Genomic DNA, 21,612 nt, shown 5'->3' with positions numbered 1-21,612 from the left:
CCCAGCTTAAGGCGGGCGGTAGCTGCCCAATGAGATGCAATGATCTCTCCCACCGTCGGAAGCAGCCCCTGGCGTCATGCTCTACGCCAATCGAGCAAAGACTTATAACCGGTAAACTGCTGCTTCCCGTGTTGTGCCGACACCGTATGGCGAAGTTGGAGTGTCCTCTCCAGTGCGCGAAGCCTGGGTAAAGAAGGTATGGAGGATAGGCTGTTACCCATGCAGCAAATCCCCCCTCTCCACGTCGCTGGAATGGTCCAATGGAAAGGCAGAAGCCAATACGGTTGGTTCCAGCGGCGTCGCAGGAGTTGCCAGAACGTGACTGTGTTCAGCCATGAACTGCCTAAGGGACTCCGGCTCCTGATTTTGCCTCGAGGTTGACTCCTGAAGCCTTTTCCAGAACTGGATGTAGCCACAAGGCAGTGGAGGTTTGAGGTCAGAGTTTCCTTCTCTTAGATGAGCTGCCTTCCTAGGCTGACGAGTCCCATCTACCCGGTGGCTGTTTAGTCGCCTCTTACGACAAGTACAGCCAAACTGAGGGCCTATTCTTAGCCCCAGCCCCCAGGGGAAGGGTAGCACATAACATGCTAGGTAAGTAGGTAGGCCACATGACTAGCAATTGATTGGCCAGAGTTTATAGTACTCATACATGACACTTTTGTGCAGCAGAGCTGGCTACGTTCTCTTGCAGCAAAACTGCAGTGGTCCTGAAACTATGTAAAACATGCTCATGGTCCCAAACCCTGTTTCCTCAGAACATCTGTTTTCTGCAAGTTTCTCACCCTTAAGGCTGAAAAGATATGCTCAATGTGGGCCAGTCCTACCCAATTTTCCAGTGCCGACATAGCTGCAGTTCAGCCCCAAGGTAAGGGAACAAAAGTTGCCTTACTCTGAGGAGGCCTCCGTAACTACCCCCACCACTGCAGGATGACTGCCCCCGCCTGCCCCGTTGACATGGCTGCATCAGTACTGGAACGTTGGATAGGACTGAGCACTTGGGTGGTCAACCCTGGCTAAACTCACTCGAGCCAGAAGGGGGTGGTTGAATGAGATTTTCAGGAGTTAATGGAGAAGGTGGGCACGAGTGTGCCCTTGCCACTCTCCATGGCTAGAATCATACAGTGACGTCTCATCGAGAAACATGCCCAATACCAAGGGAGAAAAAGAGAGAATGGGGTCGTATTGGTTCCAGGCAACTTTCCAGCACCAATGCAGCTGCAATACAGCCCCGAAAAAAGGGGACAAACATTCCCTGACCTTGACAGGGCATCTGTGATTGCCCTTCCACCCCAGGATGCAGTGCGCGCCCAGTTGTCACCATTGCATCGGCACTGGAAAGTTGGACAGGACTGGGCCTGAAATTAGATCAAGTCGTGGAGGAGCACACTTCTAGCAATGGCTTTTGTTTGTGATAGTTATGTGGAGCCTCCATATTCAAAGGCAGGATGCCTCTGGATACCAGAGGTATTCGGGGAGGGACAACCGCAGGGTTGTGGTCTTCCCAACTCCCCTGCTTGTGGTCTTCCTGGGCATCTGCTTGGCAGGACGCCGGGTGAGACACACCTTTGGTGCATACGTGGTGCAATTACTAAATCAGCAGTGCAGGAACGCACACACCCCGCCGTGTCCCAGTGCACTCTCAGGGAATGAGCCCAAGTGATGCGGGCCAGGCTGAGGCATGACAGAATCCCTGTCTCCTGACGTGCATTCTGGTTCCTTTGCCACAAGGCAGCCTCCGCTCCTTTGAAGGCCTAAAGTGCTGTGTGTGTGTGTTTAATTAATCCTCTTGGATGCAAACCTGGGAGCCAGCCAATTTTAATTTTGTGAGAGCAGGGCTTGTCGCCCCGAAGGGTTTATTTTGTCATCCTCTTTTCTTCCCTTCCGTGCTGTATCAGATCTCTCCCCCTGCCTCTTTCTTCCCTAGAGCAACTGGTCTCAGTTTCACTCTACCCATCCAACAGCTCCCTTTCACCCTACCACCGGGCTTCCCTTTTGCTCCTCTTCCCTACCTGCTCTGTCTCCCACCCTCAGTTTCCAACAAACTAGTCCAGCGGTTCTCACACTGTGGGTCCGGAACCTACCTAGTCCATTGGGAGAGCCTGGGGTGGTAAAACCAGAGCAGATGGCTCCTTGACAGACTAGAGAGGGCAGAGTCGGTGTATCTCAGGGCTGGGACTTGGAGGAATCTGACAGTGAAGCTAGGATTGAATTTGGAGCAAAATTTGAATTGCCTGAAAAAGATCACAGTGAGCAGAATTTTGCATTTAAGGTCCCAGTCTCTGAACTACTGTAAGGGTGAGCAGAACGTCAGGAAGAAACAACCAGAGCAGGTCGGCGGTGGAACAGATTACCAAGGGAGGTGATGGATTCTCCTTCACTGGAGATCGTCAAGCTGAGGTTTGACCAGCACCTGCTGGAGGTGCTCAAAGAGGATTTCCTGCTTACAGGCAGGGGGTTGGACTAGATTACCTTGCCGGTCCCTTCCAATTCTATTATTCTAACCTCCCTGAGAAACGTCTTATGGAAGCACTGAAGGTGCTTCCCTTGAAAATGCTTATGTGCTTCTCCTTGGGGCGAACCCCAAAATTCACCCTCACCTTTTTGAAATTTTGATACCAAAAAAAAAAAATCCACCCCACTGGGATTGCATGCATTAATTCTTTTTGTGTGGTCTTTTACCGGTGTGTGGGAACACATGTGCACATCACTCGGGCACAGAAAGAATCCTGATGCAATGTGTGATTGCAACAAAGATCGCTTTTTCTTTTTGCACATGAACTGAAAGACCTGTAAGCTTTGGCAAACGGCTCATGCTCCTGTTCCTGAACTGAGGTTCTGAAATTTGCCTAGTTGAACCAGTAACAGCAGGAGTGGAACTTGAGGCAGAGCAAAACATACAAAACCATCAAGGAACACAGTGGGGTAATCTTGTCATCCATATTCATGACACATTGTGTGAAGACGTGCTTCTTTCTGCTTGCCCTGAGCTTCCTGTCAATCACTGGATGCCCTCGAGTTCTAGCATTTTGTGGGAGAAAATGATTTCTGTCTTGTGTCTTCACACCTGTTGTGAGTAGAAGCCTCTAATATATCTCCTTCCTCAACTGCTAGGCTGTTGTTATTCTTGCCTTCTCAAAACGTCTCACTTCTCAGCCTTCCTCTGCAGGGAAGATTCTCTGATGGGCCTCGGTGCCAGCCCAAACATGAGGCTGACTAACAGATCAGAATGTCATCTATGGCCAATCGTGTATGTACCGTATAGACAGGTGTTCCTTCTGCATTTTCAGGCAGCCCACGCACTTTCCACATTTTCGAATCCGGAAGCCTGTTCAAGGGTTACAAGGAACTCGATCACCTTGAACAGGCAGCGAACTGACTTTGAAATGTTCATTGATGAGGTGGTCTTAAGGAAAGGTTTTACTATTTAGATCAGGGGTGTCCAAACTTTTTGGCAGGAGGGCCACATCATCTCTTTGACACTGTGTCAGGGGCCAGGGGAAAAAAAAAATAAATTGACATAAATTTACAGAAATTAGAGATGGAACATAGCTTATACTTTATAGGCTCAAAGCCTGTAAAAAGCCTTGCACAAAGCAAGGCCAGCCTTTCCTTTGCTGCCACTGCTGCATCACATATGTGACACAGCAAGCAATGGAGGAAGCCCTCATCCCACAGCTTACATGAGAGGTCGAACAGTTGCCTTCACATTGTGAGAAGTTGCGTCGGGCCAGCGTGGGCTCCAGCAAGTCTCCAGAGGGCCAGAAGCTCATTGGAGGCTGCAAGCTACCTGCGGGCCAGATTGGGAGCCCCCGAGGGCCACAAATGGCCCCCAGGCCAATGTTTGGGCACCCTGATTTAGATCATATCAGACGTTGCTTCAAAACTCAAAGTGGTAGACGTCAGGCTAATGGGAGACGACATGAACATGACACGACAAACACAGAATGGTTAGGCTTGTGTATAATGGTAACCACCTTTATACATCACCAGTATCACCCAGTAGCACCGTGGGGGAAATGGAACTGAGCCACTGTTTCAGTGGTCTCTAAACCTATTGAGAATCACAACATTTGCAATTCAGCAAATGCAAATGGTTTGACATTGTAACTCTCATCGCACAGGTTTCCTCCATGGCCAGTGGGATTGTAACCCTTGGCAACCCTTTTGGAAAGTGGTAGAGTAAATCACCAGTGAAGTGCAGCTCAAAACATTCTGTTGACCATGAGGCTGGAATTTGGTAGAGAATTAAACAGATAAATGTTTTGATTAGGCAACTGATTTGTACTGTATTTGAATGCAGTCAATACGTGGTTTGAAGGTGCTCTTCATGTATACCTGGCTGGGCAGCCCCTCATTGAACCCTGGTGGTCATGTTCTGGACCACTTCCAGCTTCCAGTCTGCTGTCAAGGGCAGCCCCACAAAAAGCATCTTAAGTAGTTTAGCCTGGAATGAAGAACACAAATGACTATGCACAAGTCTGGTTTCTTTGGGGAAGTTTGTAAAGGTCACCCCTGGCCACTGCCATCACCTGGATATCCAGAATGAGGGGTGGTGCCAGGAGTTCTCCAAATCTGCTGTTTGGAGGGTGAGGAGAGTGAAATCCCATCTAGAACAGGTTGCAATGGATCACTCTCACCCTTGATGGCATCCTGTGATTGAGGTCTTCTTTAGTACCTTGTCCTCAACTGGGCTTTGATAAATGTGGAACCTGCTAATGTGGAAATGTGGCACCTGCTAATTGGAGACCAGGAGGGCCTACATGCAAAACCTTCTGTGGTGTTTTGTTGGTTGTCTGATTTGCCTTTGTGACAAACCAAATTCCTTAGAGGCAGATTTGCAGAAGGAGGTTGCCCTCCGTCACAACTACATTTCTCCTGAAGGGCTCTCAGAATGTTGCAAGCACAATATTAATTACAGGTGTTGCAGCAGGCTTCGGAAGGAGGAGCCCCGCATCCATTTCACAGATGGGCACTTCAAGGCGCAAAGATAAGGCACTACTGTGCAGGTGTCAGTTGCTTGGATTTCGTTTTGAAGTGGTTTGTAACATGTTGGTCCATATCAGCCATGTTTCATTCATTGATTTTGATCCTGCCTTTCACCTGGTAGTCTCAAGGCAGCTTAAAGGGCTTAAATTCAAGAGCTACTTTCTCTGGACCTCACCAAGGTCTCAGCCAGACCTTGTCCCAGTTCCAACTTGGCTATTGGGCGGCTTTTAATGGGCGATGCCACAAATTGAATTATGCATGCCAAACAGAAGCTGTAGTTTAGTAGTAGACAGTCTGTTTTGCATGTTGGACCCCAGATTTAGTCCCTGGCATCTCTGGTTGAAGTGCAGCTAATTGAAAAAGTCTCTGTCTGATCCCCTGAAGAGCTGCTGTCAATCAGAGCAGCCTATACTGGCTACTAATGGTCTCGGTCACCATCTATGAGGTTGACTGAGGTGGTCAACCCAAAGGGGGCAGAGCTGAAGAGGAAGTGTGGAGAGAGAGGAAGGCTAGAGCAGTGTTTCCCAAACTGTGGGTTATGACCCCCTGGTGCGTTGCGTTGCGATGTGGTAGGTTGTGACTTGGGCCTTCCCACCAGCCCTTGCTCCAGTTTGTCTGCAAATCAGAGCCATTCCAGAAGCTGAATTATCAAGAGGGCACCGCTTCTGGATCATGCCAGTCCGTGGGCCTCAGAATGACTTAAGAAAACCAGAAGTGGCTTTCTGAGGCTATTGTAGGCCATTCTGAGCCCCACGGAGCTGGCAGAGTAGGTCACTGGTGCAACCCAGAACAGCCTCCCACCCTCTGGGTAAGTCAGAGAGGACGAGGTGGGTCACGGCATCAAGAAGATTGGGAACCGCTGGGCCAGAGTGTGTCCACTCTAATCCACCACTCTCCTGCACCCTCTGTTCCATTCCCAACCTAGGGGCTAAAAGTAACAGAGGCGGAAAGGGGGCAGCATTTGGCCTGCTGCCTCAGGCTCGGGGAGGTCTTGGGCCTGCCCTGCGTCTTGGGCCTACCCTGCCCTGGTAAGTAGCAAGTTCATATTTGGGGCAGGGCTCAGAGGTAGAGCACACGTAGAAGGCCCAGATCCAGATCTCTGCATCTCCTTTTGAAAGGGCTTCAGCTTGTGGAAGGTTCCAGGTTGGGTAAGTTCCCAGCATCTCTGAATCAGTCGATGGGACATACCTTCTTCCTGAGATTCTGGGCAACAGCTGGACAGACAACTGGTTCAATGGTCCAACCAGGCCAGATGGTTCAATGGTCCAACCCACTGTAGGGTAGCTTCCTATGTTCAAAACATTAGGTCCCCTGGTAAACTGTGATGCTTAGTGCTTCTATAAACATTTGCACTTATTGCTTTAGGAGGGTGGGGGCAAAAATAAGTAAATAAATAAATAAATCTTGTACCAATTCCTGCTAATTTACAGCCTGAGTTGCCAACAGATTCCCGTCAAAGGTGGGGCATGGCACCAGGCCACCTGCTGACTTGGCTGTGATGAATCTCCTTGGCACCCTCTCTTCCTTCCTCTTGGGGAGATGATCCATGATCATTGTGGCTCCGGCTGTACCTTAGATAAGTTTTTGCAAAGTGGCACCTGCCAAATCCTCTCCCTGAGTCTCTTTGCCTTAATGCCTTTATTGAGCACTGTTTGCTATTTTGGATAGCCGGAGTCTCCTGGAGCTCCATTCCCTTCACTACCTTGTCCACTGAACCTTCTTTGGGCCACCTCCTCTGCAAAGAGTCTCCTCCCCCAGGGGGTAGCTGCTGTTGGCAACCTTCAGTCTCGAAAGACTCTGGTATCACGCTCTGAGAGGTGGTTCTGGAACAGCATCTAGTGTGGCTGAAAAGGCCAATTCGGGAGTGACAGTCCCTTCCATACCGGGAGCAAGTGCAGTCTGTCCCTGGTCTGTCTCCCTGGCCATGGGCCTTCCTTCTTTGTCTCTTAGCCTCAGACTGTTGGCCAAGTGTCTCTTCAAACTGGGAAAGGCCATGCTGCACAGCCTGCCTCCAAGCGGGCCGCTCAGAGGCCAGGGTTTCCCACCTGTTGAGGTCCACTCCTAAGGCCTTCAGATCCCTCTTGCAGATGTCCTTGTATCGCAGCTGTGGTCTACCTGTAGGGCGCTTTCCTTGCACGAGTTCTCCATAGAGGAGATCCTTTGGGATCCGGCCATCATCCATTCTCATGACATGACCGAACCAGCGCAGGCGTCTCTGTTTCAGCAGCGCATACATGCTAGGGATTCCAGCTCGTTCCAGGACTGTGTTGTTTGGAACTTTGTCCTGCCAGGTGATGCCGAGGATGCGTCGGAGGCAGCGCATGTGGAAAGCATTCAGTTTCCTCTCCTGTTGTTAGCAAAGAGTCCATGACTCGCTGCAGTACAGAAGTGTACTCAGGACGAAAGCTCTGTAGACCTGGATCTTGGTATGTTCCGTCAGCTTCTTGTTGGACCAGACTCTCTTTGTGAGTCTGGAAAATGTGGTAGCTGCTTTACCGATGCGCTTGTTTAGCTCGGTATCGAGAGAAAGAGTGTCGGAGATCGTTGAGCCAAGGTACACACAGTCATGGACAACCTCCAGTTCATGTGCAGAGATTGTAATGCAGGGAGGTGCGTCCACATCCTGAACCATGCTTGAAATAGGCTGTTGGTTCTGCTCCTCCACTCCGCCACCTCCTATGGGGGCAGGTCCAAATCATAGGTCGGGGAAAGATATTGGGGCGAGAACTGCAAAATAAGGTGTTGGAGTGCTTTAAGTTTGCTCAGTGGTGATTTCTTAGGATTTCTGGAGGGGTTCCACCAGTGTCCCCTTTCCCTGGATGACTCACCCACTCCCCTGATGAGGTCCTTCCTAGAAGGAGGTTCTTCTCTTCAGTCCTCAGCTACATGGGCTGACATGTCCCCTTCCTTGTCCCGGGCCAGTTATCCTGGCTCACGGCTTGCTTGACTATCCATCCTCTCTCCCGCATTCCCTCCTCGTCTCTCTCCACTGCTCTGCCTTTGGTTTCTCTTCTGTGTCTGTCACCTCCCTCCCTCCTTTTCCTGGCCACTTTTTCCCCCTCTTAGCTTGACCTTCCACCGCTCTTCACTTTCTTACTGCTTCTCTCCCCTTTCTCTGACCTCTTTTGCTCTCTTCTCCCGCCTTGGCATCCTTCTGCTTTCTGCTATCCCTTCTCTCTCTCTCTCTCTCTCTCTCTCTCTCTCTCTCTCTCTCTCTCTCTCTCTCTCTCTTTTAAACCCCCTCCTCCCAGCTGTGAGTGCCAACTGACCACTCAGCCAGCGCTCCAGGTTCCAGGATCACTGAGCAATGACATCATTGCTGAGCGCAGGTTCACTTGACACTGCAGCAGTTGGGCTGGGATAGGCCACACCTGCCTATGATCCCTTCCCCAAACCTTGCTGAGACATCTGGGTTCTCCACAGTCTGGGGGCAGCTGAGTCATCACACCACAACCCTCCGCTGTCCTCTTCCACATTCAGAAGCTTTTCCATAGACAAGAAGCATTGTTGGCTGTGTGTTGGGGTGGGCCAATACACCCATCCCAGTGGGTCCAAGACCAACTACAGAATAAATGCATCATGTTGATCTAGGGCAAGCAAGGGCAACCCTGGACACTTGACTGGGAGAAAGACCCTTTTCAAGCAGGAACTATCCCTACTGGTCAAAGTCAAGAGACCTGAAGCAAGAAAGGCTAACCAAAGTAGAGCGTGATAAGGAGAGAGGTGGGGGGGGTGAGGAAGCCACAAAGTGCTCAGTGCTAAGCTTCAGGCGAAATGAGACAATGAACATGGAGCATCTTATGCTGGCAGAACATCTATGGGAATGTCAAGGGGTGCCAGGAGGTGTTGTGATGTTAGTGCGTTTGTTTATCTGTTGCAGGAGATGTATACCTCACCCTTCCTTACAAAACAAAACACCCCAAATTAAATGAAACCACAGACAACCGCAGTTCGACTGAAGAAAGGAGTGCAATTTAGGTGCCCCAAAGAAGAGTATCAATTAGAACAGTGGTTCTCGCACATTTAGCACCAGGGCCCACTTCTATAGAATGAGAATCTTTCAGGACCCACCGGAAGTGATGTCATGACCAGAAGTGACATCATCAAGCAGGAAAAATTTTTAACAATCCTCGGCTGCAATCTTACCCAGGAGTAAGTCCCATTTATTATCATTGCTTCAAGAATATACAGAGTAGCTTGTTAAAAGTACAGGTCTGTAACATTTCCCCATATGCAGTCACATACCATGGTAGTATCAAATCTAATATACTAAAAATATTGAAATGAATGGGGACTCACCTGAAATTGGCTTGCAACCCACCTAGTGGGTCCCAACCCACAGTTTGAGAAACACTGAATTAGAGAGATGCTTGGCCTTAATAAATAACATTTCATCACCTTCAGCTATACAGTGGGCCCTCCTTATTTGTGAGCCTGGCATTGGGCATCTCATTCCTTACCTGCCCTGAAGCAGACAGGCCACCAGGCCTGCCCCACGTCCAAGAGCAGGGTTGGGGGGGGGAATTCCTTTCCCTTGCCTTGGGCAAAGCTACAGCAGCCCCAATGGGGCTATTGAGATCTGTGCCACCTCAACATGTGGTCCAGCTTCTAGTCCAGGCACATCTAGTCCAGCTTCCTGTACCTCACGGCGGCCCACCAAATGCCCCAGGGAGCACACGAGATAACATGAGACCTGCATCCTGGTGCCCTCCCCTGCATCTGGCATTCTGACACAGCCCATTTCTAAAATCAGGAGGTGGCACATACACATCATGGCTTGTACCCCATAATGGATTTTTCCGCCAGAAACTTGTCCAATCCCCTTTTAAAGGCATCCAGGCCAGACGCCATCACCACATCCTGTGGCAAGGAGTTCCACTGACCAACCACACGCTGAGTAAAGACCACACGCTGACCACACTCCCCTACTCACCCATGGCCCACAGTTCCACCGGCTGCCCACCCTCCCCCCTGTCCCAAAACACCTCCTTCCCACCCTCCCCACACACCTCCAGACCTTCCCTCGTACACTAAAAAGCAGAAAACAAGGAACTTTGCATCAAAGGCCAACCTGGTGTGTGGTGCTGCCCAGTGGCATAGCTAGAGGGGGTGCAGAGTTTTGCAGGGAGCCTGCAAGTGTCCCCTCCCACACCCCTCTGGAGCCATTCCAAGCGTACACCTCTGTTTTGCACCCATCGCCTGGAGTGGCTCGGAAGGGGTGCGGGAGGGACCGCTTGCATGCCACGGTGAGGCTCCCTGCAAAACTTAGTGCTTGCACCCCCTCTAGCTACACCACTGGGCAGCTCCCAGGGAGATGCTCAGGCCCTGAGGGCTGGTGGGTCACCCCAAAGGCCGACTCGAATACAGAGCCAGGGGTTGTTTCCGAATTCCCGGCCCAGCCCCTCCTGCCACCTCCACCTGTCTCGATCTGCGTGAAAGGGAATCGTCTTAAATGATCCCTCTCAAAGCACACAAACAACCCTTGGCCAGTGCCCAAACCTCACTGCATCGTGCGGCTTGGCGCAGACTGAACGGTGTTGCTGCCTGCGTAACCCAAAGACTCTGGGCTGGGTCGAGGAGAGCACCTTGCGAATAATTCCCAGTTCCAGTAGGCCCTGACAGATCGGCAGATAAAGGCCAGCTGCTGTGCCCCAGGGGCAAGAACACATGTGGGAATGTCCTAGCAGAGAAGGCCAGGTGCCTTTTGCAAGAGCCCTTCCCCGATCCTTTGGGCATGCGCTGAACAAAGAGTGTGGGAAGCAGCTCCTTAGTGCTGCAGCACTCACCTCCCCAGTGCTCCCCAGTCCCCCAGTCCTGCTGCTGTCCTGAGCTGGGAAGAGTCGGCAGTTAGAACTTCAGGCAGGAACAAAATGAACTTGCGCTGTTGGCGACGCTCACCCCTGGCATCCCCTTGCTTTGATGTTCACCGGTGACCATTTTCAGAGGTAGAGAAGGCTGCTTTGAGGGCTCCGAAACATTTTCTGAAATTCTAAACTTTTGCAAACTTTTTTCTGAAATTCTGAACTTTTTTTTTTTTACATTACTGTTCACTGCCCCGCTTAGTGGTTGCCTTGGTCCAATTTTTAGAGGAGGAGAGCGATAGATTTTTGCTGCTCCGCCATCCCACCAATCAGGGTGCATTTGCCCCATGCCAGCACATCAAAGCACCCATCAGATTTGCCTTAGCTATGCAACAACATCACAAAGTCAAATTCCAGCAAGGGCTTTGTGCCCTTCCTCTGAATATTCTGGTCCTGTTTTGCAAGCCCCGCTCTAAATTTTCACCAAAATGGGAGAGGGAAGTTTGCAAGCAGGGAAAATTTTTTCCTGTTTTCACTGTCTTATTTTCACTCTCTTTCCTCCCCCCCCCCCCAATCACTTGTTACATGATGCGTTTCTTATTCTCTATTTTTTGGGGGGTTGGGGGGCACCCGTAACACTTTTTGCTTGTGCAAGTCGATACATGCAGAAATGGTAATTGCAAGGCTGTTATTATTTACGAGCAATGATTAAGTTATTTTATTGTGCCTATAAGAAGGGTGGCTTCGGAGGGAGAAAAACACACGCACGTTAGATGAGAAGGCTTTTGGGACAGGTTGGTGTGGAGGCGTGATTTGGCTTACTGGGTAATCTTGGGTTAGCCACTGCCTTCCAGCCTAACTGATCTCACAGAGTTGCTCTTAGGGCCAAAGTGGGACTCGGCTAGAAGGAAGTTCTCCAACCAAGGACATTGGTGTCTCCAAGAGCGTTCATCCCACCTAGAACATTGGGCAAGAGGAGTTGGTCTCCATGAGAAGGTACACTAAATGAGGCATCCTACTCGGTCTGACAGGTCCAAAGCCATCTGCTTACATCTCGCTATCACCTCCCGGATCTGTGTAACTTCCGCCATCCTCCAGTCCCAGGTCTTCTTCTCCTGACACCGTCTTCCACCGTTTTTCCCCCTGAGCCTCTACGTGCTGTTGGCATGTTGTGTCTGCAGGAGGCGGTCCATTGCCAAACATTTATGGATCGGTTACAAAACCAGACTTCCCCCCCCCCATTATTATTAGAATCATTATTGCTACCTTCGCTCGATTGGTAGGGAAGAGCTGGAGAAGTAATTACAGGCAGGTTGGGAGATGTTCTCCCTTCGTAATTCTCCCATCTTGTGAAATGTTTATGAAACACCTTCCACAAACGGGTTATGCAACCGGGCAAGCCAGCTTTGATCATATTCCATCACCCACCGTTTGTTGTTGACGATTTTTTTTTTCCCATCGGGCTGATCTGGATAGGCCTGTCGATCTGCAGAGAGCCTTGGCTGGCTGCCTGGGTCACTCTCACATGTGCGTGTTGTCAAGGGGAGCCTGACATCCTGGCAGAAGCCCTTGGTAGGTCAGCATGACCATTCCTCTACCTGCGACCTCCCATCCACTTTCACAAAAATGATGTCACTTTTGAAGTGGATACCATATGCCGAAGGGTGCTTCTGAAGGTATCCATTTCCAGCAGCAGCAGGTGGTAGAATCCCAAGGTGTTGCCAATTTACCACTTCAATCTGCAGGCAGGGTGCCAGTTTTGAATGATCACTTGCCTTTTTTTTTTTTTAAATCCCTACAAGAAGAAATCTAGCACAGCAGGGGGGGCCCTTTGCGTCTCTGTGCTTGTTTTCTTCAAGCATGGAGCATTTTTGGTAGAGGAGACTCAATAAAGTCATCCCTTTGCAGAATGAAGTGGTACTCTGATCCATAGCAGGCTCTGGGCAGGCAGAAGGAAGTTCTGTTTCATGCGACGCATAATGGACTTGTGGAATTCACTGCTACGAGCTTCAGTGATGGCCACCAGTATAGATGGTTGTAAAACTGTTTGGCCCAATGAATGGATCTATCCTCCAATGATCATGAATAGGCATGATCATTAAATGTACGTAGTAACTCGTTTGAACTGGAATGGACTTCTGATAAAACCGCAGCATGCCTGGGATGAGTGACCTTCCTGTTGCATCTGGCTGGCCACTGCTGGAACAGAGTATGAGCAAGACAGGCTTTCCACCTGCTTTGGCTGGGGGTTTTGCACCAGGAGTGCAAAATTCCCCCACTTTGACACAGCTGACTGCCACATCATTGCTGCAGGTAGTTGGAGACTTGACGTGAGAGCTGCCAGCCCAGCTGTGGCCAGGTGACATGAAAAGCTAATAAGTCCCTTTGTAAACTTACAATAGGCCCATCTGCCTGGCTTGAGAGCTCATCTAAGTGTCTGCCTGTCAACCTGATTTGCCACCAATTTGTGGAACCCTGGATTGACCTTCAGGCACCTCGCCAGCCCTGATAATTATCCCCAGTCTGAGAAAGGGAAAGTCAAGAACCTGAGAAAATATAACGTGAAACGCAGGCAAGTTACATGGAATACGTAGCCATGGGGTAACTTTCTGGAAACAATCATGTGCGTACCTCATCATTTACTATCTCTTCCTCCTAAGAGACGTATGTCTGTGTGTGTGTGTTTGATGTTCATTATGATGCCCATGATTCATTGTCCCTTTTAGGGATTTTTCCCAGTACATTCCCCTTGGACTTCTGCCTCTGTTCCAGAAAGATGCAATTATTTCTTAAGATCTGCATGATGGCCATGCAAAAAATTTGTCGGGTTCCACTTTTCTCATCCTGCAGCTGCAGCGATGGGGGAAAGCAGAATGTATTGAATTCCCCACCTTTGGGGTTGTGCTGAGGTTCCAGGCTCAGGAACTGTTGCCAGGAAAAGAGATGGTAGCCAGGTTGCCAATGCATTTCAGCCTCCTCTTCCTGTTTGTTTTGGCTGATTTGGCCTCCTTTGCATGAAGCCAGACAAAACCCCAGGAAGCATAAGGAGATGTGGGGCTTTGTTTCATTCATCTGCATAGGATTTTTCTCTTTTGGGGATCTACATATGCAATTCGAGCTTTGTCAAACGGTTGGCTCCGGAGCCAGCCTTTTGCGGTTTGGGTGCATTCTAATTGATAACTGATGAGCAGCGACTACTAGAGGGAGGGCAGGAGGATTCCTGCAAATTCCAGGTGTAGTGGAGGCACAATTTGACCTCCCTCCACCCCACCAAGCTATTTGTAGGCTTATCCAGTTCTGCACAAACATTCTGAGAACTTGGGCATCAGGAGAAGATGTTTAAAGACGCAAAACAACCCAAACTGGGAACCAGCTTGCGTTGCCAATCCTACCTCATGTTCTCATGTCGTTTGAAGGTAGGACGCAGCAACACACCCCTTTCTGCTTGGACAGCTTCCAACACCCTTTCGTTTTGGCAGAAGCAAAAATTGATTTCAGTTTGGAAATGGCTTGCGTTCCTTCGACAGTTGGTGCAGGTGGGCCGCGTCCTTTTCATGGACCAAGAAGGGTATCCACTCACTAGCCAGCACCTTCCGTCTCCTAGTGGCTGTTTCTGGTTTGGATTTGGTTTGGATTCCAGAGTTGAGCTAGATAAGGACACATGAATCCCTCCGCATTTTACTGGATCTTCAAGGGTTGCCGCTCCAAAGAAGGGCCAATTATTTTTTTGTAAGTTGATGGGCCAAGAAAAAATCCCTAAGGGGACCTGGGGTGAGATGGGGGGAAAGCAGAACGTTTTTTTCTTCTTCAGTTGGGAGCTCCTTGTAATCTTTTGGAGGTGATCAGGAAGTTGTGCTATTGATAGACCAACATGTCCTGAAGAAAGAAAGTAGGACAGAGCGCACTGTTTTGTACTCCCAGTTTGACTTGTTTTCATTGTTCTGCTTTCTGAAGGCAGCTTTGATAAGTGTTTGCAGGGTCTTCTGATTTTGGCAGAGAAGACAGTTCAAAATCTTTCACATCAATTGTAGGTTAAAAGAGAGAGGTGATGTGCACTCTCTTACTGTCTTTTTAACATCCATTCTTTGCATTTATTTCTACCTTAAAACTTAAAATTTAAAACTTAAATAGCTTGGAGTTTTTTTTGGGGGGGGGGAAGTATCTCAGCAACATTAAAACTTATTGTCTCCCTCTCCTGTTTGGAAGTTGTATTGCAATTAATGATTTTGGAGATTTGCAAAAACAGGAGTGTCTTTAACAATCCTGCAATGATTTAAATGTGTGTATTTTCAGGCTCCACAGGGCTTTTCCAGGGCTAAAGGGGGCTTATGGAGTCGTGCATTCAAGACCAGAGAGGTGTTGTTTTGACTCCCCTACCTATGCGTGTGCGCCTTTTACAAGTATTTCTCCAAGTTTGCATTTGCTTCGCAGCCAAGATTGATTTATAACATGTGGCTGTTCCGTCAGTTTGTGAATTTTGTTGTTCAAAATTCAACATAGCAAGAATGTTCCAAGCCGCTGGCATTTTAAGGCACTGGGGAAGGGAAAAAAGTAACCGGGGATGAAAGATTTGGAAAATATGCCTGCAAGTAAACTGAAATTGTAAACTGAAATAGACTCTGAGTCTGATTGCTTATTTAAGTCAGTTATTACATAAGCAATATCTCTCCCAATGACATAAAGTGATTTAAAACAACAAGAAAATACCATTTGATGCATTTCTTAGGTGAAACCTATTTCACCTAAGGTCTTTTATCGTTCTTCATTCTTGAGATTCCTGTTCATTTTCTAACTGAATTTTACAAAAGTTGCTTCTTAGAGAGCAGCCAAAATACACCAAAAAAATGTGAAGCAGGCCATGTAATGAATTGTCTTTATGACGGATGACATTACGGTTTATTGAATTTTAAATGCACCTCCTGTGTTTATGGATTTAGGGTTGTTATGACTTACCCTCTTGACAAATAAATTACTTGCTAAAGTGTCAGTGCATGGGAAATTTTCTCCTAGATTAATCTAGCAGAAAGAGAAAGTGATAAATGGAAACAGACAGCTAAAGAAAGAGCGCACACCGACTAGGGGAATGGTAAATCAGCAAACTCTCTGTTCATGTAAGATGGAAGATCATTTTGCATTTAAAAAAATGTTACAAGTGTAATGTGCTCTTATTCTGATCAGATGTGTTAATTTGCAGCCCAATCCTATCCACACTTACCTGGGAGTAAGCCCCATTGACTATAATGTGACTTACTTCTGAGGAGACATGTATAGGATTGGGCTGTTAATCAACTCAACGTTGTCCTAAGAATAGGCCAACCAATTTTCTTTCTGCCCTTCTTTCAGTTTTTTGTTCGTTCTTTTTTGCCAAAGGCATATATCCTCATACTCTCTTAGTGTCTGTCTGAGCAGAACTTTGAGGAGGACAAGAAATGAACGGAATGGATCTGAGACCAAAGGTGTGTTTGAATGAGTTGTCATCTGGGTTTTGGGACCAAATGTCAGACTGTTACATGCTCAAGTTGGGCTCCAGATCAAATCTTTCATCAACCTAGAGCAGTGTTTCCCAACTTTTTTTTTGACTTGCGTACCCCTTGGCAGCCCATTCTCATAAATTGTGACCCTCGTTTTAGAAAAATGTTTGCTTTTAATATAGTTGCTGTTATTTGAAATTTATATGTTTTCAACTACTGATCCATATCCGATAATATACAAACTGATGACCAAAATCTAAAAATTGGTGAGCTTTTCACAGCTGCCTTCCTTTCTGCCTTGGCAGCCCCACAAAGCATTCTAATACAGAATTCTAATACATTTTAATGTACAAATGTACATTAATGTACAAATTGTACATGTACAATGTACATTTAATACAATTCTAATACATTCTAATGCATTTTCCCCCATCATTCAGTTCTTTTTCGAGTGCCCCTAAAGGCCCTGGCAAATACCCCTAGGGGTAAATGTACCCCAGATTGTGAACCACTGACCTAGAGGAATAATGTATAGCAGGAGACCACAACATCCTCAGTTGGCTGAAAGTGTCTTACCAGTTTTTGCTCTGTACACAACAAAGAAAGATTGTGGTTTAACCAAAATATTCCATTTATAACTTTTTATGTTATAAAAACATATAAACATATTAAAATATGTTTTCATCTTTTTATGTTATGTCATTTTTATGTTATAAAAGAGGATTCAGCGAAGTTATGTAAGATACTTTTATGAACAGCTGTTAGCCATGGTTGCTAAATGTTAATCATGTTTTAGTTGTATGGTAATGATTTTAATGTTTTAACTGCCTTGAGCTGGAGAAAAAGTGGAATAAAAATATTTATAAACAAACAAGCAGTGGAGGAACCTCCATGTTCAACTGAAGTGTATCAGGTACAGGGGCAAGCAATAAGACAGGGACTATCTCCTTGTGAACATTAGCTGAGTGGAAATGAAATGTTGCACTGGAAGGGCCCTTTCATTTGATTGCTTACGGCAATTCCTGTTTTCTTTTTCCTTTATTCTCTTAGCAAAATTATGTTGTTTGATCTTGGATGTTTCACAAAAGAAAACCACAGTATTAAAACATCAGGAACAAAAGCAAAAAAATAATAATAATAATCAGAGAATACTGAAGAGTTTGGTTGTCCAACTGTAGTCTCACCTAAAAATTAGGTCATAAAATTCAACCTTTTGGACATTCCAGGGCTCAGGGCATGTTTTTGAATCCTTGCCGCAAAATGTGACATTGGCAAGAGGGCGAAAGAGGGGAGGGCTGAGGCACACAGCTTGTGATCTTCTTGCCCTGGGCCAGCACTTTGTGGTTTCTGGTTTTGCTCTGTTTTCTTGCCAGGTGACTAAACGATCATTAGTCATCATTATCATCAGAGATGGAGGGGAAACAGATAGGATCCTTGGGCTCTCGTGATGGTAGTGTAAACTATCCTCCACGAACCACTTTTGGGGGACGGGTTATCCATCCTTACCTGGGATTCTCAACCCAGTGATTTGAAAAACGGCAGTCAGGGTAATATTATGATTTGCTTCAAAAGAAACGAGCAAGGTTTGGAGTCCTCCAGAGCTTTACTTCAGTCTGGATGTTGAACGACACGGGGTGTGGAGAAGCAAAAAACAGTCATGGTGCTGAAGCCACAAAATCAGCCATTTGTGCCAATTTTAAAATGGAGTATGGAAGTGTTGTGCAGACTCAACAGACTACCTAGAGGAAGCAATGTAGGTTGGGCTGCTGGGCCAGAGACCCATCTTCAGGTGGTGGAAGAGAACCTTCCTTCAGTTTTGAGAGGTTTCCAACTATTTTTTGAAATACAATGGCAATTTCAGCTTAAGCCTTTCTGCCTCCCCCAGGCCTTCTTTTTCTCCATTCAGTTCCTCTTTGCTTCTGGCTCCAAGCTATCATTCAAGAACTGACAAACTCAAGATAACATGTAGTTTGGGTCTCAAATGTCAGTCTCAAAAATTGTGACATACCTGTACATTGGCCAAAGTCATTCCTCTCGATGGGCGTCCTTAGAATTTTCCATCCTTGGGGTGCAAAAGTAAGCATTATGAAGTACTGGCCATTGTAGGTAGTATACAAGTCAATGGCAAGTTGGCCTCATGGCCAAGCTAGGCTTGTTTTCTATTTCTACTGGCCATCTATCATTCTTGACACGGTTGCTTCTCTTGTTCTCCACTGCAGATTAAAACAGAAGATCTCAGCGACTCCTTGCCAACAGCCATCCCTTCCAGATCAAGCCATTTAGTCCAAGGGCCCTCGATGATGCCTGGAGGTCAGATTGCTGGGGTAAGAGTTTGGGGGCTTCAAACAGATCTGGTCAGTGCCTAGATGGAAGACTCTTGTCTGGGAAGCCTAGTTCTTGAATTCCTGGGTGAGAAGCAGGATGAGAACATAATACAGGCATCCCCCCCCCATATCCGCAGATCCAATTTCCTCAGTTTCAATTATCCATGGTTCAAACCCCCCCTATCGCTCCCCCCCCATCATGCAAATGATTTGCTGCTTGTGACTGTGGCTTTCCTGCTGGATCACATTGGCTCTTTGCTGACTGCAAAATGGAAGCAGGAAGCACTCACAAGAGTGAGCTAGAGGGCTGGAAAGAACATGATGCTAAACTCTTTGAATTCTATGATAATTCTCTCTGCTTCACTTCTTGTGAGTGCTTCCTGCTTCCATTTTGCAGTCAGCAAAGAGCCTGTGAGGCCCAGGAACAGCAACAGGAAGGCTGAAGTCACAAGCATATAAATTATTTGTGCAATGGGGGCACACGATGGGATTTTTGAACAGCTTTCTGTGGGGTTCCCTTTTATCCACGGTTACCATATCCGTGGGAGGGGGTGGAGAACGTATCCCCTGAGGATATTGCGGGGGGGACACCTCTACATAAATAATGTTGCATACTGCTTCTCTGCACATCAAGCCCAGAAGGCCTCAGAATGAGACAGGCCATGGGAGAGAACTGATGGAAACAGTTTTGCTGCAAGAGCCTGTGCGAGCGGTATGGCTGTGTGATCTCCTCCAGGGTCTGAATCGTGCTGGGCTTAGATGAACTAGGAGTTGTTCTCGGATAAAGTGACGTCGCTGCTTTCCCATTCTAAGTGTTTTGCCAAGTCAAAACGTTGGCAGTTTTTCAAAGGGAGCCCGGCAAGTTTCTATATGAGTGGGATTTCTCCAGCAGAGTTTGCTCATCCCTGGGTGGACTGTGTCATTTGGGGAGAGAGGAGAAGGGGGAGCAGCAAGTGTGTGGGGCAGGATGTGGGGGGATTGTGTCTCTATGTGAAGGGACTGCTGTTGTGTTTGACTCGAGTTCTCCTCCCCCAGGACATGAGCTCCCTCCACACTTTGCAGCAGCTTGTTCCAAGCCACATGCAATCCGTACCCCTCTTCGTCCTCTCACAGGCCTCAGCCGGGCAACAAGGTAACCTGAAGACACGTACATATATGAAGAAATGTTGCTGCCTAATTCATAACCTGATCCTATGCATGTCTACTCAGATGTAAGTCCCATTAGAATCAATAGGGCTTACTCCCAGGAAAGTGTGGGTAGGATTGGGCTGTCAGTCAGTCCACTCGTCCCCTACGCCGGGAATGTCTAGTTGGACAGATTGCAGCTCTCCAAGGTTTGAGACAGAGAATTTTCCTGTGCATGAAATTCCAGGTCCAGCCCTGATCCCTGACATCCTTTCGCCAGAAATGTCTAGGAATGAATCTCATGGGACTTCCCACCTACCATCACACACTTCTGCAGCAGAATATCCTGGGCATTGCACATATGCGTTCGCTCCGGATAGGGAGCTGTGACGGTGTGCAACCGCCGTGCTCATTCCCCGCTAATACATCCTCTTCCTCTCTGCCCGTTTGAAACAGCTGGAGCAGGCAGAGCAGGAGGAAGCGGCCACTGCCGTGGTAGCAGGGGCAGGGCTGGGAGGAAGTGGCAGCACTTCAGCAGATCAGGAAAGGAAAGGGAGGGAGGGAGGGTTGTGGTGGCAGCACAGTTGCGGGCGCAGGGTGCTTGGGCTGCCCCTGGGTCAGATATTCTATCACAAAAACAAAAAGAACAGAACAACCCAAAGGCAACCTAAGAATACGCCCATTTTACAGATGAGGAACACTGAGGCTGAGGGATGTTCATTGGGTATCTTAACCTTAGCACGAGGCCCAACCACAAGGAAGTGAATTTGTTTCCCTTGCAGTTTTGCGAAGCATCTGGGAGTAGGAACCCTTTGCAGATCTGCAGTTAATCACCCAGAAATCTATCAGTAGATACCAATCTCCCTTCCCATACTTCCCCTTCCAGTGTGCTTTCACTACTATTTCTATGCCTTTTCTGTGTTGCTAATACGGGGGGGGGGGCCCATATCCGCAGATCCTGTATCTATAAATTCACTTACCCACAGATCAGGTCCACAAGGCTCCCCCCTGCCATGCATGCCCCTTCCAGAGGTGAGGGGCACTCTGCTCCCCTCACCTCCAAAGGCTTGTCTGAGTCCAGCAGAGGCTGCGGACATCTGAGCCTTAGAGGCAAAAACATGTGACTTCCAGTTTTTCTGAAAAACCGGAAGTACATTTTTAATGCCTTATATGGCATTAGGAGGCCCAAGGAAGCCCTAGGGATACGGACGTTGGCGGCCTCTGCTGGGCTCAGGTGACCCTACCGAGCAGAGCTCCCTCTCACCCCCAGAGGGTGGGGGGTGTTCACCCATATCTGCTGTTTCACTTAACTACGGGGAGGTGGCGTAGCTGGAGGGGGGGCGTCTCCGTTTTGCTCCCCCCGCCTGGAATGGCACTGAAGGGAGATGCTGCTTGCCCGCCCCACTGAGCCTCCCCGCTGGACCGGGCGCTCCGCCCCCTCTCCAGCTACACCACTGCAGGATACCACAGGATACAGGGGCACGCCTGTATATTTTAGATTTCTTGGGTGCTGTTAAATTGCAACCTGTTCGTTCTTAGCCTCTAAACCACCTTGGGGCCAAAAGGTGGGCTATGGGCTTGAGAAACAGGAGCTGAATTATTCTGGCTCCTGTTCCTGCACTCAACCACACGAGTTCGTTAGTTCACAAGGAAAATGGGTTTGCGCAGCACAGGTGCCAAAACTTGCATTGACCTGGTACTGAATGCGAATCCTGCAGCGAGCTTTGATGCCCTTGCTTCTGAGTTCTTTCCCACCTAGCAGGATGCTCTGCCTAGCTCAGCATTGTTTATATGGTCCGGCAGGGGCAATCTAGAGTTTCAATCCAGATTGCTTTCTCAGCTGGCAATTGACCCTGGTCCGCTCTGTGTGCGGAACAGGCCCTTGTTCCCTGAGCCATACAGTCA

The 21,612-nt window shown here is 48.1% G+C and overlaps 1 protein-coding gene across 1 annotated transcript in view; it reads left to right on the top strand.

Annotated features, from left to right (window-relative positions):
- Positions 1–21,612, top strand: part of POU2F3 (POU class 2 homeobox 3) — a 79,511-nt gene that overhangs the window by 37,903 nt on the left and 19,996 nt on the right. The window contains exons 4-5 of the mRNA XM_066639709.1: positions 18,478–18,582; positions 19,618–19,714. Coding sequence (XP_066495806.1) covers positions 18,478–18,582; positions 19,618–19,714 — 202 coding nt within the window. The remainder of the gene's footprint in view (positions 1–18,477; positions 18,583–19,617; positions 19,715–21,612) is intronic.

Source organism: Tiliqua scincoides, chromosome 11 (genome assembly GCF_035046505.1).
Source record: "Tiliqua scincoides isolate rTilSci1 chromosome 11, rTilSci1.hap2, whole genome shotgun sequence".
NCBI lineage: Eukaryota > Metazoa > Chordata > Lepidosauria > Squamata > Scincidae > Tiliqua > Tiliqua scincoides.
This window is presented reverse-complemented; position numbering and strand designations above follow the sequence as displayed.